General features: G+C 37.5%; 1 protein-coding gene across 2 annotated transcripts; it reads right to left on the reverse strand.

Moving 5' to 3' along the window:
• Positions 1 to 1,808: 1,808 nt before the first annotated feature.
• On the reverse strand, positions 1,809 to 24,668 carry dnajc5ab (DnaJ (Hsp40) homolog, subfamily C, member 5ab). Of its 2 annotated transcripts, XM_049462861.1 has the most exons (6): positions 24,501 to 24,668; positions 7,774 to 7,910; positions 6,637 to 6,807; positions 5,829 to 6,042; positions 5,456 to 5,627; positions 1,809 to 5,062 (listed from the first exon to the last, which is right to left on the reverse strand). In XM_049462861.1, exons 3-6 carry the CDS (start codon positions 6,744 to 6,746, stop codon positions 4,962 to 4,964), a joined length of 597 nt encoding a protein of 198 aa, XP_049318818.1. In that variant the 5' UTR covers positions 6,747 to 6,807; positions 7,774 to 7,910; positions 24,501 to 24,668; the 3' UTR covers positions 1,809 to 4,961. The 2 variants fall into 2 exon arrangements, with proteins under 2 accessions (XP_049318818.1, XP_007250047.3); XM_007249985.4 differs by lacking the exon at positions 7,774 to 7,910.
• Positions 24,669 to 26,053: the final 1,385 nt, after the last annotated feature.

A 26,053-nucleotide genomic window follows, 5' to 3' on the forward strand; every position in this document is an offset into this window, starting at 1 on the left:
GGGCTTTTGAGAGATCAAATCAAATGAACCAATTGATTCAGAAAAAAAGATTTGATCTTATGTCAAATTCGAATCATCATCCACCACAGTGACATCTGGTGGGCAATCTGGTACTTTACCTATTTGCCTTCAAGTTTAAAATGATCCCAAACAGCAGACCTGGGTCTTTTTTGAAGTTCTTCATTTCATAAATATTAATGGCTTGACAATGAGCAAATAATGAAGCAATACAATGTGCGTGATGCTTATTTAGAAACATTATGGGACTAAACATTTTGATCTCAGATCAGCTGTCTGTATTTTTTAGGCACAGACCAAAATGTGCTAAATTATTTAAAACATTTCAAAACTGTGTGATGTAACGAAACCTGTTTTGGCTTTCTTTCACATGGCTTTTGTCATTTTGATACAGACTTCTTTGCAGTGCATGAAAACACAAATTCAAATAAATAAATTCAGCTCAAATCTGAGTTTTAAATTTGAAATCACTACTGAGCATTGCCATCTTGAAATTAAGTCCCGATAAGTTGACTTGGGGTAAAGAAAAATGTGATTTCTTTGCCTGGGCAATGCTATGCCCCCATCATTAGCATTATAAGACTGTTAGGAGCATCGTCTAAAAATTCTGTATTTCAGAATGCAGAGGTCTATTCAACAAACGTTTGTACTCATTAACATGTTTTACTACACTCCAGATGCATTTTACAGCAGATTTCTCCTTTAAAAGGCTATAGCCACATTCATCCAAGTGGATCAGACACAGCAGTGCTGCTGGAGTCTAGCAGTGACACAGAGTTGTTTAAAAACTCCAGCAGCACAGCTGTATCTGGTCCATGCATACCAGTGCATATACACAAAAACACACCACCACCATGCCAGTGTCAGTGCAGTGCAAAGGATGAATGACCCCTCCCCAAATAATGCATGCTCTGTGATGGTCCTATAAGGTTTTCACTATTGAAGAACAGACTAAAATTATTATGCAGGGAAATCTTAGGACTACAGCACTACACTACAAAGTGCTCCCATATACTGTATTTTTCACACTATAAAGCACATTTCAAATCTTTTAATTTTCCCAAAAATTGTCAGTGTGCCTTTTATTCCAGTGCTCCTTACGTATGAATTTTACCAGTGAGGCTGTAAGGAGCAGTAAAGCCACTCAGCTGAAGTGCAGCGTTATAAAAGGTGAGTATTATCAGACTATAGCCTGCTTCTAACCCCGGATAACACTGCTGGAGCAGCATTAGCCGCTAACCATGCTAGCTTTTTCATCATTCAGAGCTAAGTATATCGGGCTGTAGCGTGCGTGTTTACCGTGTAAAAACAAGCTACGTTGGACAAATTGCTAGCTAATATCACCCTGGCTTCCCAGAACACTCAGGGTTACTCAGTGTAGTGCTGTCAGGCTAGCGGTGTGCCGCTAATGCTAATGTTCCAGCCTTTGTACTGGAAAAATTTGGAAGTCTAAGCTCACTGTAAATAAACAGAATCACTTAACGTTAAAGTTTTCAGGTGGGAAATCTGTGTAGATTAACATTCAGCACTCGTTTGACTTTAAAAGAAAGTCTTTTTTTATTACAGTTTTGTTTACTTCGCTTAACTTTACTTAACCTTAGTTACCCCCCCCCCCCCCCCACCTTATAATACAGTGAGCCTTATAGTGCGAAAAATCACTCAGTGAAGCTGACAAATTGGATAATGTGTGTTAAATCAAGGCTTGATTAGTGTGTACACACTTGTGTGGATTAGACTAAAATGAACAGCTGCATACAGTATATTAAGAATGACACCATTACAACACGCACTTATCTTTAGAAACATTTATTGTACAACAGCAAGATAACTTACTCATATTATTTCCCTCTCAGACACAGAATTCTCATGCTACAACAGGAAAAAAACATTGACTGAACTCAACAGATATATTCCCACAGCGCAAACGAATTCAGCCAGTCAGTAGAATGGCCACATCCACTTACACATCATTTCAACTAGTCATTTGTTAAAAACATAAGAAAATAAATTAAATAAAAGTTTCCTACTGTATCACTATTTCGCCAACGTTTCTATGATATCTGGAGGTGATTGCATGATTTTCTTTAAATACTACCTTTAAACAGACAAAGCCTCCAGACTGTGCTTCCACCATGTAGTCAAATCAAAACTAGCAACTAAAAGAACAAATTTACAATGTACAAAAATAAGAGAGAGTGGATTTCCTCTGGTAGCCAGAATGTGTAGATCTAAAAGGTGGCGTGGCACTACTCACACTAAACCATTTGGAGAAGGTTTGTTTAGGAGACCACAGAACTGAAATTGTTTGTGTTAATCATTCCCTTAATGTAAACCTCTCACTAAACTAAATCATAATAAAAAGCCTGAAGACCAACAGTGGTGATGTTAATGAAGCGCAAAAAAACAAACAAACAAACAAACAAACAAAAAATTTAATCTAAACAATTACATACATCGGTTTACATTAGCTCAAGTAGACTCATACTACATGACAACAAGCATAAATTCACACCCACTCTCTCTCTCTCATTCAGCCACCCACAAGAAAACAACATATAACACACATACACACATACATCTTTAAAACCCATTTAAAATTATGTTTTATATATATGCACTGGAAATACGGTGCCCTGGATATTTCTACATCATTTCCATGATAAGAAATTATATATATATATATATATATTAAAGTATTAAGTGTGTAGAGTGTGCTTACAGTAATTGGATCAAGAAGATAACATGAGTATGCCAATAATCCGATTTGTTTTTTTACTACCAGCCAAAAAAACCCCTCACAGAATAAAGATGTAGTGTTAATTCCAAACCTCACGCCACATCTTTTGTTGAAAGCACATCAAGTCGCAAAATATGAAAATACATAAGCTCGGAGATAAAGATATAGATTACGAAAGTGTTATTATGCCAGCTTGCAGCCCTTTTCAGGTACCAGGGTCTGTTTTAGTGCATGAACAGACGGAAAAATCATTACAAAGCTACTCTAATGTAAGAATTTATAAGAATGGATTTTTTGAGTGCACGTAAACACACTCATTGGGCCTTATTTTTTTAAAACTTATCGAAGTAAAAGTACTGATCTAAGTTCATCCATCATCAGCTGTCTAATAGAATTCAGTAAACTTTAACTAATTGTGGGTCAGCATTCTTAATTAAAGAACTTTGATAAGTATTGGCTTTTTTGTTTGATTATTAATGTATGTCTGGCAATAGCAATAGTGTTGATGGAATGCATTTCATTATTGTGGAAATGATGTAAGCATTACAATAAACCCCATTCAATACATTACTTTTTTCTATGGTATTTCACTGGAGTCTGGCTGTACTGTACTTAAATTATTTAGTCTAACAGTTCTCTCTCTGTAAATATCTTTGGGTAAAAAATGAAATCAAAGAAAGAGACCAGAGAGAAGAACACTGACGGTGTGATGAAGCATTTACAGGAAGGCAGAGGACTGAACCAGAGCAGGAGATCTATCCATGTTTGGCTAATATGGTCATGTGGCAGTAATGATAATACTGAGCATGCAAACCTCATACCACTAATGCTCCACCTCCTTAACCACACAACTACACTCGTGATTATATTGTGCAAGGATGTGCACAACAGCATACCTGCTATACACACATGATCTACAAAACAAACTGAAAGCCTGTATATGGTCTACCTAAAACAAGTCATTTTCCAGTTGAAAGGTGTTTGTCACAATAGGAATAATGCTTTATGGTCCTTTTGTATTAATTATGGACTTCAGAATTATCCAAAGTATTCAAATTAAATACAAAAGCTTTCAACTACACACTGCCTGCATTTCCTCATGGAAATGTATGTACAGCATTACACAAGATGTCCAAAAGTATCTGGTCACCTCCTGTAATCAGTGAACAGAGCAGCCAAAAAGCATGACGTGTGGTTTAATTTGCCGTATATGACATTGCTCATTACACATACTCACACTGCGATGACCATCCTGAAACAATATATTGGGCAGACCTAATTTCTAATGCTACAAAAGAATAAGGGACATGATAAACTCCATGATAAAACATGGGAACAACAAAAATAGCCACAATTAAAAACCACACCAAACTGTCCACAACTACACTGTCTTTTACAAATGAATAGTGTGTGTGCATCAGTAAGACTATGGACAGTTCCTGTCAAAAGCATAGTGACATAGTGATGATGTGTGACTTATTAATGAGGGCCTTAATTCTGGTGGTGTACTCCTGGGCCTTTGGATACACACCATAGATGACAGTAGGTGCAAATCAACTGGTTAAAGAAAAGAAGTCACCTAAGCTAAACTGTGAATATTGTCACAATATAAAACAGACAAACGAAAGACTTTAAAACGTAAACAGTGAAAACTAAATTTTCCCTTGCCTTGTCTATGGTCAGTACACAAACCTAGTACAATATATATATATTTAGCTAGCTGGCTTTCATTTTTTTTGCTTTTTGCAAAATGAACGTAAAAAAGCAGAGAACTGAAGATATGCTTATGCTGATAATAAATATTTAGGGAATGTTCCAGTGTAGGTACAAGAAAATCAGTGGTAAGTTATGGATCTGCTGTTATGCATAGTTCGACTATGGTCTCTGTCATACCAGGAAACAGCATCTAATATAAAAACGGTACTGTTACATTACATACACTAAAATTGGGAGTGGTAAAAAGGCAAAAGAAAATCCTGTGTCTTTGTCTGTGCAGAGGCATGCCTGAGCTTTTAGAGCTTTCACATTTCATAGCAGAGATCAGAGACAGTGACCTGTCCACTCGTCCAGCCCTTCTATCCCGTTCTCTCCTTCACTCATTCGGCAGTTGTAGCGCAGGGTGTAAAGGACAGCTCCCTCTGCTGGCTAGGTGGTCCCAGAGGAAAAGGGAAGGGAGAGGAGGTCGAGAAGAAGGTTCTAGAAGGCTCTAGTAGCCCGTGTCGGTACGGTAGCTGGAGTGGTGACTGTCTGACTTCAGCTGAGTGGTCTCTGTGGCTGAAGAAGGCTGCACCAGGATGGGATCACCATCTGTGAGTAAAGCATGAAACATGTGTAAAGTGTTTTTATTTCCATTAATCAAAATAAAAGGAATTTATAACTCATATACAAATGAATCTAAGAGATGGCTCCAGATTTTGTGTATTAAAAGTCTAATTAATGCAAAAAATATATATATTAAAATTACAAGGTTCAAGCAATAGTAGTGTAAAACCAGTGTCACAAAAAAACCCCACAAAAGCAGTGATATCGACAGCAAAAAAGCTCTGTATACATTAGCTGCTGTAGAAACCATCAGTTTAGTAAAAACAATTTTTGGCCCAAAATTGGATAATTGGATGTTTTGTTATGTTATCAGCTGAACTCTTATTGTGAAAAAAAATATCTGTACATTAAAAGAGTGCACCAGTTGTATGGACTAACCTCTTTCATCAGACTGCATCTGGGCCTCCAAGTCCTCAGGGGACACATAAAAATCTGGCTCGTGGTCCATGGGAGGCCGCGGTTTACACTTTCCACAGCAGCAGTTACAGCAGCAGCACAAACAACAGCAGCAATAACAACCTGTGGCAACGCCACAGAAGATAAACAATGCCTGTGGAGAAACGGAGAGAAAGAGATTTAATAGATTCAGTTTACTAACTGTCAAAAGGAAGATAGTTCAACAGGAAAAAGTAAATTAAGCAAAATTAGCCAATCTAGGGCACAATAAAATACTTCATTAAAATTCATTTCATCTTACGTTTTTAGGAATTGGTTTAGGGACCAGAAATTTGCATTTTTTGCACACACTCACCTTAGCCCACCAGCTTGAGAGCACAAAGTATGTGTTGACGTTCTCCTCTCCAAACTGCTCAGCCACGTAGAGGCCGAGAGATCCATACTGGTCATAGATGTTGCGTTTTGTGGGATCTATAAGGATGGCGTGAGCATTGTTGATCTCTTTAAACTTCTCTGCTGCTTCTGGATTATCAGGGTTCTTGTCTGGATGGAACTTCAGTGCTAGTTTCCTATAATACAAAACAACAATCTGTGGTCAGTGCTTAGAGGAACTGTTTTTGAAGGGAAATTCCACCTAGTTTGTAATAATCAAGTCATTCAGTCAATGGTGTGATTATGGAGTAAAATGAGAAACTGATTTGTGCACTGTAGGATTTTAAACACCTAAAAGCTACATCACTAAAATATATTTTATAACATGATTATGTGCATATTTGCTTTTGTCTAAGTTGTTCAATTACAGTAATATAATGTCTATAATGCAAATACATGCGAGTCAGAAAAGTACTAGTAGGACAATGCAATACAAGTTTCATTGTTTTTTTTTAATTGTCTAATGCAGTTTACATGCTCTCATTTCTGCATTCTTTAACTATAAGCATAAACAAAAGTAGTTAACGGATGGGTTGTAACTCCACACTGCCTCCTGGTGGATTAAAGTGTAACACTCCATTTAATTACTCTGCACAAAAATATAAATAGTGTTTAAAGTTAGAGGGCTGAAACAGGTAAAGGTAGAATTATTCCCATGAGATTTCCCTGATTTCTAAAAGCTCCAGTGAGATATTTATTCCAGGCAGACACAAGTTAAGTGTTTTTCTTACCGGTAGCACTTTTTGATGTCCTCTGGTGTAGCAGTCTTAGAGACCCCTAGGGCCAGGTAAAGTGTTTCCCCTGATGTGGAGAGGGAGCGTTGTCTTTGTTGGTCAGCCATTACTCACACTCACTCACACAAACACACACACATGCACTCCTTCACACACCCACCACGGCCTCTGTAAGACAAAGAGAGAGAGAAATCTCATTAGCACCTCTTAGCACATTTATAGTTCTTCTTTACAGGGATGCTGCGAATATTTGTCAACTGAAATTATTCAGATAAAAATGGCAAAAGGTGGCAAGTAAAACAATGGCTTACATTTTTTAAGATCATGTGCTTTCTTGTTATATTGAGTATTCAATAAATAAAATATAAAAAAATATAGTTTTTTTAAATCATCTTTTTATTGGGTTTTCCATTATTATCCATTATACGCAACAATATAAAAAATTAAAAATACAAAACAAAAATATACCGAGTCCAGGGGAGTAGTAATACAGAAGATAAAATAAAGTTTGTGTCTCTTAATGCAAAAAATATAAGAACAATTTCTTCCGGTGCCAAGTCTTAACACAGAAGGAACATAGAGGTAAACATCTAAAAGGAAACTTTTCCAGATATGATTGTAGAGGGGGCTAGATTCTGGCAAATCTTTCAGAGTTTAAATTGTTGGTTTTTAGAAAAAATCAAGATATTTGGACTATTTAAAATCATGCAGTGGTGACAAAAAGTAGCAAAATTAATGAAAACCTGTGAAAATGTGTTCAGCCTTCTGCCAGAATCTCTAGTTCCTTGTGTTTAATTTTACTATATTTATTTTTTTACACAAATGAATATTTCAGCTGATTTTTTCTTCTCATTACTTTAATGTGTTAATATTCGTTAAACAGATGTATACCGTATATTGTAGAAAATACCACAGGGCATCCCTTAACTTTGTGTTAGTATTAATTTGTTGCATATTATTACAATGTGGTTCTATTATATTAGCCAGAGAAAGGCCTAATGAAGGGAACAACTGATTCAAAATGAACTTAATTGAATTTAAATGAATTTAAGATTATGAAGAAACTCAGTCCTTCTTAACATGTTACAGAAACCCAGGAGAAAACAAAGTCATCTTCCATATCCTCACACCTGCCTGTGTTTGGAGTGACTCCATCCTTTGTGAGGCTAATCGTGCAGGCCTATCAGAGAGCATTAGCGGATTAGCTCTAGCAGAGTCTGAATACGTGAAGTTATTTCTGTCACCTCTCAAACCCTGTGTGCCTCTTAACACTGCAGAAAGAAAAATAGATAGAGAGCTTTAAAAATGTTAGAGAGATTTTTAATCACATAATCATCATAGCTTTGAAAAAGCATTGTGTGTGCGGCTTTATTTTGTGTGCGTGTTTGTGTGTGTGAGGATGTGCATGTTTAGTTTCATTAAAGCCAATTACTCCCTGGGCTTCCCTCTACATCCCCCGCAGTGCAACACAGCACTTCTTCCTCTCTCTGTCTGTCTGTCTGTCTGTCTACCACACTCACTGTTCCCGTTTTCTCATCCTCTCCCCTCCCAGACCTGCTCTCTACCCGGCCATATGGACAGGGTAAATCTTCTGTGGCGTGCTGTAAACCGCTCTCTCTACTACGGCTTAATCTCAGTTCAAGGCAATGAATGTCATTGGTAGAATGGGAAAAGAGTAGAGATGGCACTGTTCCTCATCTTTCTTCTCCCACACTCATCCTGAAACTTTAAACTGGCTGATTCTGGTATTGGCTGACATCCTGTTTTTGGCTGTAACAAGAATTGAGCTATTTCTAATTGAAGCACTTAATTTGTCTACCATTTTTAATACGTCAATAGATTAAACTGAATGATTAAAACTGGTAAAGTGGTGTGGACAAATATTCAGACACCTACCTAATTCTGATTTTTGCCATGCCTTACAGAAGTGTGTGAAGTAGGGCCCAATCCCATTTCTCTTTTGTATTCCTACCCATTGTTTTCGAGTGTAACCCTTCCACTATGAGTTATAAGGGAAAGGGGTGAAATCTCCCCCCCTAAGAATTGGGACAACCCTTTAAGCATCTGATACAGATAGCAGACAGCAGTGAAGCACTAAGTTCATAAGTTCAGCAACCTAGCTGCTTGTTAACCACCTCTAACACTCTTTTAAGGCATCATATGTCTTCACAAAAGAGGGCAGGTGATGCAGCAGTAATTATTATTGTCAATTCCTTAATTCCTCAGGGATGCTGAGCTGAAATTAGCTTTTATTTTATTTTTTCCGTTCCACCTTATACGCTACAGTCGCTGCCTTCTGCGGAACTAGTTAAGGTAGAACAGGAAAGTTATCTAGGTACCCAACTACTGAGACAAATTACAAGTGATATCTTTATGTTTGTTTTGAAAAAAGAATGGCCACAAAACATTGCAATTACACATTGAAATAAATTATGGTCATATTGTGGTTATCATAATTTAACTTAACAAGGAAAATACTTAGATCTCTGGATTTCTTTGGTTATTTGTCCTGCCATCTTGCCAGTGATTCTCAGCCCTCCGTTTAGAGTGTGCCTCTGAAAAATCTCTGCTGGAAGGGCCATATTCCCCTAACACTCCCCCCCTCCACCCTAACAAGAATCGGGTGTAAGGGCTAAAAGGAAGGGCCAACTGGCTTCCAGAATTTACTGATATTTACTGTAATCTATTTTTTCATCCATCTATTCAGTGATTTTTTTGCCACTGGCTTCCACACAACCATAATACAAAGCACATACATCCTAAACCTCAACAGTTGTCCAGAGCTTCTTTTCATCAATTGGTGTTTTTTTCCTCCAGTATTTTTTTCCCTCTGTTTTTAGGTTAATCAAATATAAGGTCACTGCAATGATGATTGTAAATAGTTTTGTGCAACTGGGTTTACTTTCTCTTCACAAAATCAACAAAATATATAATCCAATCAGGAACCCTGAATTCTAATACTATTTTAAAAATGCCCCCTGGGTGATTTGCATAGAAAATGTTTTGCTGAATGGACCAACAGAAATGTCACAGAGTAATAAAATATTTAATTTAACTGCACTTTAATTTACTTTCAATACATGTTAAGGACATTATTGATTTTGAATAAGTACTGTCTCTACAAAGCCCTATGCTGAAAAAGGCAATTCGCCATAAATCTATTTGGCCTTCAGGCCCCTTTTGTTCTCCAGTGCAACTGCTTTTATCACATGTATTGACTATTCTCATTCTGTCCATCTGTGCTTGCCCTGTCCTTGTTTACATTCTCCCTTGCTACTCTCTACCAGGTTGGTGTCTGCTGAAAGATGAGAGCTGCTTCCCAGTCGAGATGTGCCTCATTTAAATGGTTTGTTTATTTGCAACTTGGCTGAACCATGTTCGTGAGGAGCCATCTAAACACACCAAAAATGCTGCAAAGCGGCACCCAAAGGCTTTCAATCCAGCATATCAAGATAAAAACAGAAATCTGTTGAAATAAGAAACAGGAAAATAATCTACTAACAAAATAGTGTACAATGCTGGAAATATGACATACGTTGCTTACTTTATAAGATACAGGAAATCTGCAGATACAGGAACCTAAATTAACATATTAACATGAATTTTAAGGCCAATATACTAATATATACACCAAATCGTTCCAATATACCAACATTTTAAACAAGCCTGGAAAGAAAACTGGAACTGTACACTGAAAATGGTACCAGGTTCCAGCACAAAATTGTTTTTTTTCTAACAACATGCCTACATTAAAAGCTAAATTGCATTTAGTGTCTGTGGCATTTTAAAGACCTTTAGGATGGATTATTAAAGAGATCATATCAGACATTTATTGAATGCCAGTGTGGCAGATTATTACATGATTCTGGGCTCTTCATTATATTCTTTCTACATTAAAAAAATGCATTTGTAACAGTCTATAAACTAATGTTCATTTGGCCATGATGCTAATTATGCTCGGTCTCAATTTTTAATAATTAATGTGTATTTTATATTTAATGTGCATCAGCATCAACAGATAAGCACATGAAAAACACTGGATACTGGCAACTGCCTGGAATTCCCATTAGTGCATCATCATTTACATTTGCTGAATCAAATAAATGCCTTGTTTCTTCTAAACATTCACAGATCAGGAAGATATAGGCTACTGCACTCATATCATACAAAAGAATGCCAATAGAGTACTAATAAACAAAAATAGTCATTTATATAAAGGGGAGTAAATGTGTGAGACAAGTCGACCAGTGAGCAATACAAACAAAAGAATGAGGTCACATTGTCTCTCCGTCTCTCCATAGTGATACCAGATGTTGCCATAGCTACTAATAAAGTAAGAGTGTATTTATCTGTCTGATTCATAGGAGGAAAATCAAAGCACGAAATCAGATCACTGACAGAGCTACAAGAAATCTAAAAATAAACAAATAGCATATTCGAAGATAAAATTTTGAAACACTAAATCTAATTCTACACAGTAGATTATTTCACACAGATGGTAAGTATGACAAGATGTTTCTAATGATAAACCTGAATCAGATCTTTGTGATGGTTTAAATGTTTTCCTACAAACCACTTTTACTAGAAATCTGTTATGAATGTCAGTAAACAAGAAAGACTCGTTAGAGTAATTTAGAAAGAACACTGCTAAATTTCTACCCCACCCAAATGTTTAACCCACTTTACAAAACACTGATAGGAGCAGCCTTGGCCCTCAGATTTTAAAATGGTCCTATTTGTTTCTGCTGTCAACCCATGAACCTTAGAAACTGACCACACACTCACTGCCCAATATCTAGATCACATGTTGGGTGCTATTGTAATCAGATAAACAAATAATGTTATTCATTTCCCCTCCCAGGCTGATCTGTGTAAACCTAGGTGTGTCCCATTCTCCACTGTTGAAAAGGCATGGAGAAGCAAAATGTAGAACATCTGCCTCTCTCAACATCTCACGGTCATTTCTCAACCTTCCTCATACAGCCTCTACAAATAAACTTGGCCAGCTTTGTGTTGCTCAAGGACACAAAGGCATAAACTCATGACATTTTGTGCAACAGCAATGTTCCTTGAACCCTGATCAACCAAAAACTGCCAGCAGAATCTATAATCAAAGTCTTACTGTAGTTTTATTGCTGTAATCCTAAACAGACCTTTTGAATTTTTACAATGCTGCAGTAAAATCACTTCATTTTTGATGTATTGAGTTTTTTGTTTGTGGATTGGGGGCATAAAGTGAAATATTAAGTTTTAAATGCACTCAACTGCAAAACAAAGGGTGGAAAAACATGCATAGATCAATTCAGGACATACCTAATTACTTTGACATGTTGTTCTCCATAAGTTCTCCTTAAGCTAGGGGTAGGCGATATGGCCCTAAAATAATATCACAAAATGTCATGATATATTCCGATTAACGATACTCTTTGTGATATGACAAAACACTGAATTGTTAAAAATAATAATATGATATGGATCACCCCTAACTGAGAATAGACCAAGAATTGGTCAGATTTGTAACAGAAGTCCAGAATGTCATGATACCAATCATGCACTCCAAATACCTAGGATTAAAGTAAAATAAATGATACTGGACAAATATAATCTGTCTCTAGTAGATATATAATGGGAAAAGAAAACAGTGTGACTATTTCTTTTGCTAAAAACAGAAAAAGTAGTACCCTGATGTGATACCTAGGGATGGGTAATATTGGATTGATATTTCAGGGTATAATATTGTTCACAGCATCAAAAAATTTGGAAATATTATTGCTTATGATATTATATGGCACACCCCTACTTTAAGCAATATATGTTTTAATATTCACTGTGCATTGTACAATCAATATTAATATGCATTATAAACGGAAGTACTTTGCTATAAGTAAACCATTCCATTTATCTCTTATTGCTCACTTTTCCAAAACCTGAAAAAGACCCTCAGACATTAGTCTCTGTAATTGGACCACACACAGGCAGTAGCACTGCCAAGAAAAAAGAAGACTGGTAGTGTATTTTTTTTTTTTTTTTTTTTTACCACCTCTGCCTATAACATGACCTCATTTACACATCACTGATTTGATGTGTGTGGTTTCAGTTGGAGAGACACTGTGTCCTAGTAAGATCTTTCCTGAAGCTTGGACTACTGCCTACAATCCGAATACATAACTGAACGTACAGGAAATACACTGCAAAATCTAATAATGTAGTGTAAATAAAGATCACGCCATGTTTTGAATATCACTATTGTGATTAAACCTGCAGATCTTGAATATCATGTAGCCTACACACAACAAAGGCCATGCCTGTTAAGATACAACACTAAAATCTGCTATAATTAGCTTTACCAGAAGAGCATAGAGTATAGTCACAGTACATTTTTAAATAATTCACCACAGCATTAAACTCCTGCATAATTTTATGTAGGTCTCCAAATGATTCAGTGAGTCTTGGGTGCCTATGACCCTTCTGCTGGTTGGCCACTGGTTCACTGGCTGTCCTTCCTTGGAGCACTTTTGGTCTGTACTGATTACTGCATAACGGGAACACCCCACAAGACCTGCCCTTTAGAGATGTTCTGACCCAGACATCCGACCCACTCGCTCAGATCTTTACGACTGCCCATTTATCCTGCTTGCTACTGACTGTTTCCTCACTGCCTGGTATTTTACTTTTCAGTATTATTTTGTACGTTGGCTGATCTGAGTAAACGTAAAATGTGGTCCCATGACTTATTGCAGAAAGGCATAAGGAAACGCCCTCTCTCTAAATCAGACTGTCATTACTATGGATTATTTGTCACATGAATAAAGCAATGAAGAAAATGCTCTCCACTTTTTATTGTCTTCCAAACTTAAGAGAATACAGATTTGGAAACTAAAGAGGCTAACTGAGAAAACTAACTGAACGATGGCTCTGCTGATCTGGACTCAGTTGACTGCCTCTCTTGGCTGGACCCAATTTTACAAGGTAGCTGTGAGAGCACTGGACAGTATATTTCCAAAAAATTTCTAATTGTAGAAATTGTCACACATCAATATCACTTTTCTGAACTGACAGCAAAGAAGAAACTGTTAAAGAACAGTTGGCAGTATTCAGTACTGACAGTACTGTAAATGATGCCTTCTGAAAATGTTTATTGGACTCTCTTAACTGTTCCACCGAATAAAGTAAGTGAATACAGACTCTCTAAACTTTAGTCTTACACCACAGTAGGCTTCTTTTTAAACTTATAGTAACCAAAAACATCACTCTGTGTATCCTGGATACATTCATGATACCATAAAAACCGCAATGTCAAATTTTATCTGACAACAATTAGAGATGCACTGAAATTAACATTTCTGGCTAAAACCAAACAAATTAAACATTTTACCAAACACTTCTAGTGGAGCTAAGCTGCAAACAGCTGGACTTGAAGTTTGTGCACATGATTACAATCTACTGCTTGATATACATGGCAACATGGTGATATCATGGTGATAGTTTAACAGTGATATTTTAAACATTAACATAGCAGTCAACAACTGGTTTCAACATGAAGATGTAGTGGAGTAAAGGCTTTTAGAGGAGAGAATGAAGTCACACACTCTCTGTGTTCGCTGTTTTCACACCCTCTGTGTTCACAGCCGGTTCAGCTGTGCTTGTATGTTTGTCCCACCCTGTGGAAACAGTGGCCCACGCAACACTGTGCTTGCAAGAAACTGACCATCTAAATATTCATCCACTACGTTCTCTGGGCTTCTTAACACTGTGCTGAAAAAAAAATATCGGGAGAAGGGTGGCACTACTGAAAAAAGTGTGTGGCTAAATACGAAGCGTTTTTTTTGTTTTGTTTTTGAGATGCTGGTGCTTTAGTGGCAAAAAAACAAACATATACAACACCTTTACTAGTGTCCTTTACTTTAAGACTTAGGTACCAAAACTCACTTTTGTCCAAGTGTTTTTCCAAGTGTAACTGGTTGTCCAAGCAGAAACTGATTGTATTTATGGATGTTGGAATTGTAATATCAGAATTATATCAGTATCGGCCGTTAATTGCTTCGGTCAATATATGAAACAGATACTTGCTGATATACTTATTGTATGTCGGAAAAGGAAAGCTGGCCACACTACTACAATGGGCCAACACAAGATTTTTGTTAGATTTAAAGTTATATTGACTGTCTTGTCTCTCTGTTATTTTAGAGATGTACATATCAGCAGATATGTACAAGTGTAATTTTACATTTTAGTGCATACCTTATTGTATGTGCTATATGTTTCTACCATCACGATTTAATTATGGTGTGTTGGTGAGAAGTGGGCAATCAAAATAAAACACGATACTGGTGTGTAGAGGTAGCTGTTTCAAATGACAGACGACCATTTAGAGACAGGTAAAAGTTGATAGATTTGGCCAAAACTTTGCATTGTAAATGTTTTTTTGTGATATTTGTTTGTAATCTCTGGATCAACCGAAGAAGGATGGGTCCCTTTTACTGAGTCTTGGTTTCTCCCAAGGTTTTTTTCTGTAGTGTGGGAGAGTATTTTCCTTGCCACTATTGCCATCACTGTGGTGCTTACTCTGGGTGGGTAGATGGAGCTAGGGTGATGTCAATCAGCATGAGGCATCTGTGAGCTTATGTATTGAAACAGAGTCGCTCTGGTTTCCTGCGGGCGTGCTGGCAATGCTGCATTAGCAGCAGTTTAACAAGAGGAGGTGGCTGACTTCACGTATCGGAGGAGACATCTGCTAGTCTTCACTCTCTTTAGGTTGTGCCATCACCTGGGATAAGGGGATATACAGCTGAGTAGCAGCTGAATGGGTGGGACAATTTACCTAGCTAAATTGTATATATTTTATAGATTCATAGTTATGTGGACATTTAACATTTCTCAATCCACAGTGTCACATGTGTACTGAACATATGTCACAGAAAGCATTACCACCCACAGTAAAGCTCAATGAATGGCAGAAATCACATCCATGTTCTGTTGCTTCCATGGGATATGGCAAAGCTCATGGGACATGATACTAGTGGCATGTCAGTGGTTAAACTTAAACAAAAACACATTATTTACACTGTAAAACTTATAACAAAATATATATAGCTCTCTCAGTCTCATGTGTACATTTGGGGTGTGACAGTGTTCACTTCTTCCACCCAGTTCTCTTTCCCAGCTCTCCAAGTTGAATTCATAGATCATGCAATAACTAGATTTAGTATTCATTTTTACATTTTGTTTACTGAATTGTAAAGCCAGGTTCACTAATCAAATTAAACAGTGGGATTAAGTAACCTGTTACATCCCTAATACAATGTTTTATCCACACACAATTAGGAACACAATTAGACTATTTAATGAAAATCTAATTTCTTAAAAATACCACAAAATATGGAAGTCACTACAATCCCAGTGTAACTCCTTCTCTTATTTTTTTGTGTATCTTATGTTTGGTGTTTGGAGGTAAAGTAAATAGTATGTGTGCAACATGAAATGTGAATCGACACATTAATAATGCTCACAATTCGAGGGCAAAATATGCCAACACACACATATACACACACACGCACGCAGCTCATCGACACCGGCTCTTCTCCAGCTGTGTCCTCGTTTCCTGCTGAGGAGCATCTGTCTCCCTGTGCTGAGCTCATATAAACATCCACTCATTCTCACCTGCCTCCATCACTCTCTGTATTCACTAGAAACCAATATGGAAACCTCTTCCTGAGAGCACACGTCTGGGCTCCTCCTGACCTTCACGACGAAAGTCATGGTGTCAGATGAGCTGCTATCCTGGAACTTTAAAGGCAAGACTCAAGTTCTTAAGTTCTTGATGTGTGGAACCTAATTTGCACATTCCATTTACAAGTGTAACTGTGGGTGATAAACAGACTCTAATAATAGCCTGTCCCACATCTTCACACATTTCTACTCAAAAGAGGATCTTAATGTAGCCTAAAAAGCAGCCTGAACTAAAATAAATAAAAATATTAAATAACTAGTATTTAATATTCAGTCTTAAATGTTAACATTTATCAGCCAATATAAAGAGCTGTTTATGTCATTAGCTGGTTTAAAACATGTGCATTTAATTAACAGATGCACTGCATATTTTCCCCCACTGACAATGATGGCAAACATATACACAGCAACTAATAGTAACATTTACTCATCAAGTAAAAGTGTGCCAAGCTGATCTTTTGTGCCATATGTGACACAGATGTATGCATCATTTGAGTGTGTGTGTGAACTGGAAACAAACACAAACACACGAAGAAAATAGAAAATGAATGCAAGTAGATGAAAAACATCCCAGCAGTGATAGGATAGTAAAATAACACGCATGTTTAGAGTACAGTCTATTTTCACACAAAATTAGAAGGCTTGTGCCACAACAAACGATCAAGTGTTCCTAAAGAAATGCCGAATACAGCCACAGGAGGATGAATAAAAAATATATAGCTTGATGAAGTTTGAAGAGTTTAGCAAACAGCCTAAACACCCTTAAATAAACAACATATTTAGGGCCCTTTTACCTTCCGTGTGAACAAAGCCCAAAAATTAGAAAGACAGATGTGTTATCTTTGTGGTAGCGTGAACGAGTAAAGGCAAATTTGTGACAAAAGTGACAAATAAAGGCAATGCAACTCAATTTTGATCATCTAAAATCTGATTGTGGACACTTTAAAATGCAGTATTAAAATCCAATAAATATCAGATACACAGAAATGCAACTCAGTCTGAGCAACCATGACATCAATCCAGTTTCACAGTCTCTAGTAGAAGCCAAAATGGACAAATGCTACTCTGTGTTTTAAAAATATATATTTGAAGGAATGTCTGAATGAAACCACAGTGGGAAGTGGCTGCAGTGTCAGAAGACAATAAAAGCTTAAAAACAAAGTCTAAAGAAAAACTTAGTAGTGGTCGAGGGGTGAATAACATGCCCTTTTTACATTGAGCTTAAAAATCATTCTCAGTTATAAGACCAGCTGTTGGCTTCTGGAGCTCCTTAATATCTCCTGTAATGCTGGTAAACGTCAAATAAAACAATGCTCTTTTTTTGCATGTGCATCAGTACAGGAACATAAACTCTTTGGACGAATGTTGGATACAAAACAACGTGAACAGCCTAAAAACACCAGATCCAGTGAGGTGCTGCATGTGTGAAGGTAGCTTAAGAGACTGAATCACAAAGGAACAGTGAAAAGTAAATTAATTCTGACTAGATTTATCTTCAAAACAAAATGCTAATTCATCTCTGATGCTTAAAAAGACGCTGAGATCAGGAAGAATCTGTACAGGAACTTCAATCTTGAAAAACCTCATCCTAGCTCACATGATAAGAAACAAAGACACAGTCAATTAATCAGACAATTTACTCAGCAAACTAAACAAGCTGTGCAGGGCTCAGCGCTATGCCTCTCTCAGCACTGTGGTAACAGCATCCTGTTCTTGTACACATCATCTGATGTGCACACAAACCAAAACCACCACATTGTTTAGAGTGGTCCTATTGGGGAAATGATAGGATAAAGCTGCACTACAAAAACATTGCAACGCAATTTTGCATTTTTATATATCCATTAAGCTTCTATTGGACAAAATGTGTACTTGAAAAACTTTATTCTTTATAGAGTAACTTTGAGGACAATAATGTCACAATGTCAAGAACAACTACCAGATTCTTAAAATGCAAAACATGGGATTTCATGGATTCTACATGACAGCAACAATATGCAACAAACAAGCCACAGCTGTTAACTGAAAGCCATTCAAAGTGATTACCTCTAGCTAACTTAGAAAATGCCAAGATGTAAAAAAGTCATCTAAGCAAGAGGTGCCATCTTTAAAGAATGTTAAAAAAAACTTTAACACTTACAATTCAATGTATACTTCATATTTTGGATGACTTTAGTATTAATCTATAATGCACTGAATTTAAGGTGTGTCCAAACTATTGACTGGTCCTGTATATATACCTACTATTGAAAAGAAGTAGATGTGGTACATGGGCAAGAATACAAGTGGGTCAAGCTGACTTACACTGAACTTCCTGGCATAATGCTCCTGATCCAATGACACGACAGAAGTGCTAGAAGCACTGTGATCTTTAAACAGGCTAAACCCAACAAACTTATTCAGATGACGGCTTGTGTCATTCCAAATCAAACCCAAATATCTCTCTCTCTCAACAACAGAGAAGTAAATCACAAAGAAATACCTCACTACAGTGTTCATTAACACCAGCATTAACAGACTTCTGCTTACACACTGTAACACATGGGTCACATATTTATCAGTATAGTGAAAGTAGTGAACCTGCTGCACAGTGCATTCAGTTTTGCTTTTGGATTTTCAGGACAGTCAAAATGAAGGTGACACCAATGGTGGAAGAAAAAAAGAAATGAAGAAAACCACAGTTGTTTCCCCACTAAAGAGTTAATAAACCTACTACATGTAGAATAAGACACCATAACCACACTTACCATGGTACCACTGTGGAAAACACCTACTGTTTTTACTTTTAGCTAGGAAAGAACCTTTGGCATTATAGATTAGCTAACCTTCCAAAACCAAACCAGTTATTTAGTTTAATAGCATTAAATGATTGAGAGGGGGTTGGATCTCTGCCTGACGGGAGACGGGCGGCAGTGGTGGGTCTTCGTGACGTCACCCGCCAGCCACTTTTTCATCGACCCGGCAGTGTCAGGCACGTACCCGGCAGTACTAAAAACTGTCAGGTAGCTTCCTGACAGTACGCCGGCACTACTAAAAACTGTCAGGGAGCTAGCAGACAGTACGCCGGCACTACTAAAAACTGTCAGGGAGCTAGCTGACAGTACGCCGGCAGTTTTAAAAACTGTCATGGAGCTTGCTGAAAGTAAGACCGGAGTCAAGCTATCCGCGCTTCGGAAATTCTCAGTCAAGTCATCCGCGCTTTAAATTTAGATGCGCGTATACGTGCGATTTTACGGTAAACAGCCGCGCAGGCGGAGAGCACGCTTACAAAACACAGATAACGGGAGACCGACACGTTTCAGTCTATTATATTAATTCAGACATACATTAAGCCCAGAAACGAGAAAAAACGGATTAAAATAACTCACCTCACTGTATATTTTGTGCAGTACATTATCTATTTGATATAATATCCCATCAGTGTTTAAGAGAGAGAGAAAGAGAGAGTTTTATATTAATATTACTTTTTTCAATCCATGCTTCAAATTAAATTTCTCATGAGTTTCCCAAAAAACCAAAACAGATCCAGTACCTTGTAAAAGAGTCCATCCTAGACTATCACTTCTGCAAGTGTGGGCAATTTTCACTGTATGGTTTATTTTATATTAATTAAAAAATTGTATGCGTGTTTAAAATTAATTTTTTCATGATTTTCCCATAATGCCAAAACTGGTCCACTACCATTTGAAAGAGTACAACATAGGCTGTCACCTCTGCAAGTTTGGGCAAATTTCACTGTATTTTTTATTTTATATTATTATTATTATTATTATTATTATTATTATTGTTTTTTTTATTCATGTTTAAAATTAAATTTCTCATGATTTTCCCATAATGCCAAAATAGATCCACTACCATTTGAAAGAATCTGTCCTATGCTATGACTCCTGCGAGTTTGGGCAAATTTCACTGTTTTGTTTATTTTATATAAATTTTATTATTTTTTATTTATACTTAAAATATGTTTTTTTCATGATTTTCCCATAATGCCAAAACAGGTCCACTGCCATTTGAAAGAGTATGTCCTTGGCCATGACTCCTGCGAGTTTGGGCAAATTTCACAGTTTTGTTTATTTTATATTAATTACAAAAATATATAGATATAAACATATATATAGTATATGCATATTTAAAATAAAATTTCTTGTGATTTTCCCATAATGCCAAACCAGGTCCACTACCATTTGAAAGAGTCCATCCTAGGCTATGACTCCTGCAAATTTGGGCAAATTTCACTGTTTTGTTTATTTTATATAATTTTTTTTTTTTTAATTTATGCTTAAAATGACATTTCTCATGATTTTCCCATAATGCCAACACAGTTCCATTACCATTTGAAAGAGTCTGTCCTAGGCTTTGACTCCTGCAAATTTGGGCAAATTTCACTGTTTTGTTTATTTTATATAATTCTTTTTTTTTTTTTATGCTTAAAATGACATTTCTCATGATTTTCCCATAATGCCAAAACAGTTCCACTGTTAGCATTTGATGCCAAAACATAGGCTATCACTTCTGCAAGTTTCGGCAAATTTCACTGTATTGTTTATTTTATATTATTATTATTATTATTATTATTATTATTTTATTCATGTTTAAAATTAAATTTCTCATGATCTCATGATCTCTACAATTTGAAAGAGTCTGTCCTAGGCTATGACTCCTGCAAGTTTGGGAAAAATTCACTGTATTGTTTATTTTATATTATTTATTTATTTTTATTATTCATGCTTAAAATGAAATTTCTCATGATTTTTCCATAATGCCAAAACAGGTCCACTCCCATATGAAAGAGTCCATCCTAGGCTAGCTCCTTGACAGTTTTTAAAACTGCCGGCTTACTGTCAGCAAGCTCCCTGACAGTTTTTAATAGTGCCGGCGTACTGTGAGCAAGCCCCCTGACAGTTTTAAGTAGTGCCGGCATACTGTCAGGAAGCTCCCTGACAGTTTTTAATAGTGCCGGCGTACTGTCAGCAAGCTCCCTGGCAGTTTTTAATACTGCCGGCATACTGTCAGGAAGCTCCCTGACAGTTTTTAATAGTGCCGGCGTACTGTGAGAAAGCCCCCTACTGTCAGGAAGCTCCCTGGCAGTTTTTAATACTGCCGGCGTACTGTCAGGAAGCTCCCTGACAGTTTTTAGTAGTGCCGGCATTAGGGCTGCCACAAACGATTATTTTTATAGTCGACTAATCACCGATTATTTTTTATGATTAGTCGACTAATCGGATCATACGTTAATTGAATATAAAACACAGTTTATCACAATAGAATGCAGCTGCTATTATACAACCAACATTAGATTTCAGCTATATGCTAACTAAAAATAAAAACAATTAAAATCATAGTTCATTAAACCTTTAATGAAATATGCAGCTTGTTGTAACAGACAATTATTTTACTGTTTAGCATAAAGTGTAAACAACTGTGTAAAATAAGGATAAGGCACTGGCATTTATGAAACATCTCAACCGTGAGGTTGTTTGAACTATTATGAAAAAAAAGTATATTAATAAAAAATGCCTCTCTGTCCAGATATTGTGTACATTACCGTACACAGGGCAGCGGTCTGCACAGATCTGATTGGCAGAGGAGAGCGTTTGGTGATTTTACACCACACATGACTGATCTGTGAGTTTACTGCACCGAAAAGCACTGAAAACAGAAGCCACTGTCAGAATGAAATCCTTCTCTGTAGTTTATCGGTTTGGGACGGCATTTGTGACAACGTCTGGGTCCGGATCCGGATCGCGGTCCGCCTATTAGTGACCTCTGTTTTAAAGCTATCAAGATGAGTAAGTTAAGTACTAAGTTAACGCTCTGTTTACGCTAATTTTAGCAGCTAAATAGCAATTTAGCTTCTTCGTCATTTAATCAGCCACAACATGCCTCCTTTTCAGGTGCTCGTGCATCGCGGTTGTGCTGCCGAGGAAGGCAAGTTCTTCATTGCAGATATTGCATTGCACGCGTTTCACTTTTATTTTCTTGGTGATCCCACACTTTTGAGTTCTGTAGCGGGGTAGCCATGAAACCAGAGCCTGTATGTATAATGTCCTGAGATGTCGTCCACTACCTACCCCGGTTTCCACTACTGCGCATGTGCGTCCAGGACAGAAAGGCAGTCGCAGCAGTTTGTAGAGAAAAACAAAGAAAAAAAAAAAACGACTAATCGACTATTAAATTAGTCGTCGACTATTTTAATAGTCGACATAATCGTGACTAGTCGACTAATCGTGGCAGCCCTAGCCGGCATACTGTCAGGAAGCTACCTGACAGTTTTTAAAACTGCCGGCATACTGTCAGCAAGCTCCCTGACAGTTTTTAATAGTGCCGGCGTACTGTGAGCAAGCCCCCTGACAGTTTTTAGTAGTGCCGGCATACTGTCAGCAAGCTCCCTGGCAGTTTTTAATACTGCCGGCGTACTGTCAGGAAGCTCCCTGACAGTTTTTAATAGTGCCGGCGTACTGTGAGCAAGCCCCCTGACAGTTTTTAGTAGTGCCGGCATGCTGTCAGGAAGCTCCCTAACAGTTTTTAATAGTGCCGGCGTACTGTCAGCAAGCTCCCTGGCAGTTTTTAATACTGCCGGCGTACTGTCAGGAAGCTCCCTGACAGTTTTTAGTAGTGCCGGCATACTGTCAGGAAGCTACCTGACAGTTTTTAAAACTGCCGGCATACTGTCAGCAAGCTCCCTGACAGTTTTTAATAGTGCCGGCGTACTGTCAGCAAGCTCCCTGGCAGTTTTTAATACTGCCGGCGTACTGTCAGCAAGCTCCCTGACAGTTTTTAGTAGTGCCGGCGTACTGTCAGGAAACTCCCTGACAGTTTTTAATACTGCCGGCGTACTGTCAGCTAGCCCCCTGACAGTTTTTAGTAGTGCCGGCGTACTGTCAGGAAGCTACCTGACAGTTTTTAAAACTGCCGGCGTACTGTACGCAAGCCCCCTGTCAGTTTTTAGTACTGCCGGGATAGTGCCTGGCACTGCCGGGTCGATGAAAAAGTGGCTGGCGGGTGACGTCACGCAGACCCACCACTGCCGCCCGTCTCCCGGCAGGCAAAGATCCAACCCCAACTGAAATGATTTTCAGGAGGATTAGTTTTTTTGGAATAAATAAATAAGTCAGTATGTAAGCAAGTAAATAATCTACATAAACAAATAAGGTAAGGTATGATTTGTAGGGCTGCAACGATTAGTCGATATCATCAACAATGTCTAATATAAAAAAATGTAGACTCCAAATGTTCATTGTTGACGAATCGTCTCCAAAAGTACCCAAACACAACAGATTACGTATTTCCTCACTAAATATCACTACTTTCCACATTTAAAGGAAAATGTTTTGGACATTTTAAATCCTATGATTAGTTGTTTCTATCTATTTAAAGTGAAGACAGAGAAAACTAGTAACAAAAGCTATACCCACAGCAAGCAGAGATGGAGGGCATGGAACTAACTGTTGACTAATTTACTAAGCAGAAAAATAGTCATTAGATTAATCGACTACCAAAATAATCATTAGTTGCAGCATTAATGGTATGGACATGTTTTGTTGCCTGAGGACAACACTATGCCATAAAGGCATAACTAACTAGAGCTTTCGGAATTTGGAAATTTCCAATTGAAATTAGTCTTTTTAGACTAGTAGTTTAGGTTTAATCCCTGTCTGGGAAACGGACCCATAGTGGTTATATCCATGACCAAAGTCAACAGGATTATTCAGATATTTTTCTACTCAGACTGATTTAGCTAAGATTCAGCACCAGATTACTGAAATGTTCCACTTTTACAATATTAGTTAGTTACCTCAGATAACTAAACCATGTTGTAATGTTAGTTTCACTCATTTATCCAGGTTATATGAGAGCTAAGAAGAAGCACAGGGCGCTTGTTGAACCGCCTGGCTGGATTTAGAGACTTTAATCTCTCCTCCAGCGCAGAGCAACACTCACACACACACTTAGCATCCATGTTGTTGGGTTAACGTTACTAATGCTCGCTCGCCGGTCCGCTCCAGTTTAGCCCGCGCGGCTCCCGGCTGTCAGGGTAATCCAGGCATTAGCACACATGCTAGCAGCGCTAGTCAGAGAAGTGACAGATTTGAGACGCTCTACCAGCTAACAGTCTCCCCGCGCTATCTTACCTGTTTAAACTCGGAGGCGAACCCGCTCCCGAAGCCCTGCCGAGCCCCGCTGTGAAGTTTTACCGGTGTTTTCTGAGCTGCAGGCGGATATAATAACGTTCACACAGTAGCCGGAGTTCCTCAGACCAGCTCCGCTCCTGCCCGCCTCAGTACACAGCGAATCAACCGCTGACGTAAGAGGCGCGTGCGGGCAGCGCGAGAAGGGGCGTGGCGTGCGCGAGGGAATCCATTAGGCCAATGACGTGCCCCCTTGAATGCGTTTTGGCTCAGCCTATCACAGCGCAGGATTCAGCGCCGGGTTTAAACACCGTGAAAACGGTCAGATTACCGCTACAGAGGCTGATCCATCACATCACGCCTCAGGTCACCGGTAACTGACCCTCCTGCATAGGTTATTATTATACCACAGTTACTCAATCAATTTATAACTAAAGATAAAATATTATACACAGATAAATCACTTAACTGACGTCAGACATTACAACAGCAAAAAAATAAATAAATAAATAAAAATACAACATAATAAAAAATACTACAAAAGTTACAAATTGGTCCCTCAGGTTATTTTTTCACAGTTACCATTTCTAACTCAACAAAAAATATTATAGACAGATTATAGACACTTTATTGACGTTACACATTACGACAACAACAAAAAAAACACACAAAAGTAGTGAAAAGATAATAAAATAAGATACAAATATAATACAGAAAAAAATAAAAATACAATAAAGTACAAATACAACATTTATTTATTATTAAAAATATAAGGTTAGAAATTTGCCAACTAGGTCCATTTTCACAGGTGATTGGGAAATGGAACACTGGAATGCTCTTTCAGCAGTTAACAAATGTAACTAACTGTACTACTGCACACGCGCGATGAACTGTTCTCTGTGGAGGATGGTGAACCTCTGGTCTGATGTCTATAAATGTCGGAAACTAGTCGGTACGACTTTAACTGTTGCAGTGTTTTCCAAAGATGGGTTAGTGATGAATACTGGGGCGATGGTTAACGGTGCCACCACGCGATATGGCCCTAATATAATATTAAGATAATTTAGTTAATAACAATATAACAGTATTCTTGTTTTTTATTCTTTTTACAAATAAACTACCAAAGCAAAAAAAATAGTTTACATAAACTTACATAACTACGCCAAAAAACAAATTCAGGAGCCTTTACTAATTAATTGGCGTGTCATTGAACAACAGTGCCCCAAAACTGATGCTTGAGTTACTTATCTCATAGTGTTCTATAAAAATAATGTGTTTTTTTTTATAAAAAGTATGTATATAATTGCGGTTTTGAGAGAGACCTTTTTAATTTGTGAGTAATAAATTTCCCAAATATCCCAAACAACCGTTTAAAATCATTTTTTTCACTTTCAAATGATCACCTCTAAAATAAAACAATACATCAACTGATCAAGCTGCTTTTGTTAGTGATAACATATTGAAAAGTCACTCATACTTATATTTTCAATGTTTTTATGTTTTTCAATGGTTTTCTGTTTCTGTTTATCAATGTGGAAGTTTCTATAACTTAAAAA

The sequence above is a fragment of the Astyanax mexicanus genome, chromosome 13 (genome assembly GCF_023375975.1).
Source record: "Astyanax mexicanus isolate ESR-SI-001 chromosome 13, AstMex3_surface, whole genome shotgun sequence".
In the NCBI taxonomy this organism is placed as follows: Eukaryota; Metazoa; Chordata; class Actinopteri; order Characiformes; family Acestrorhamphidae; genus Astyanax; species Astyanax mexicanus.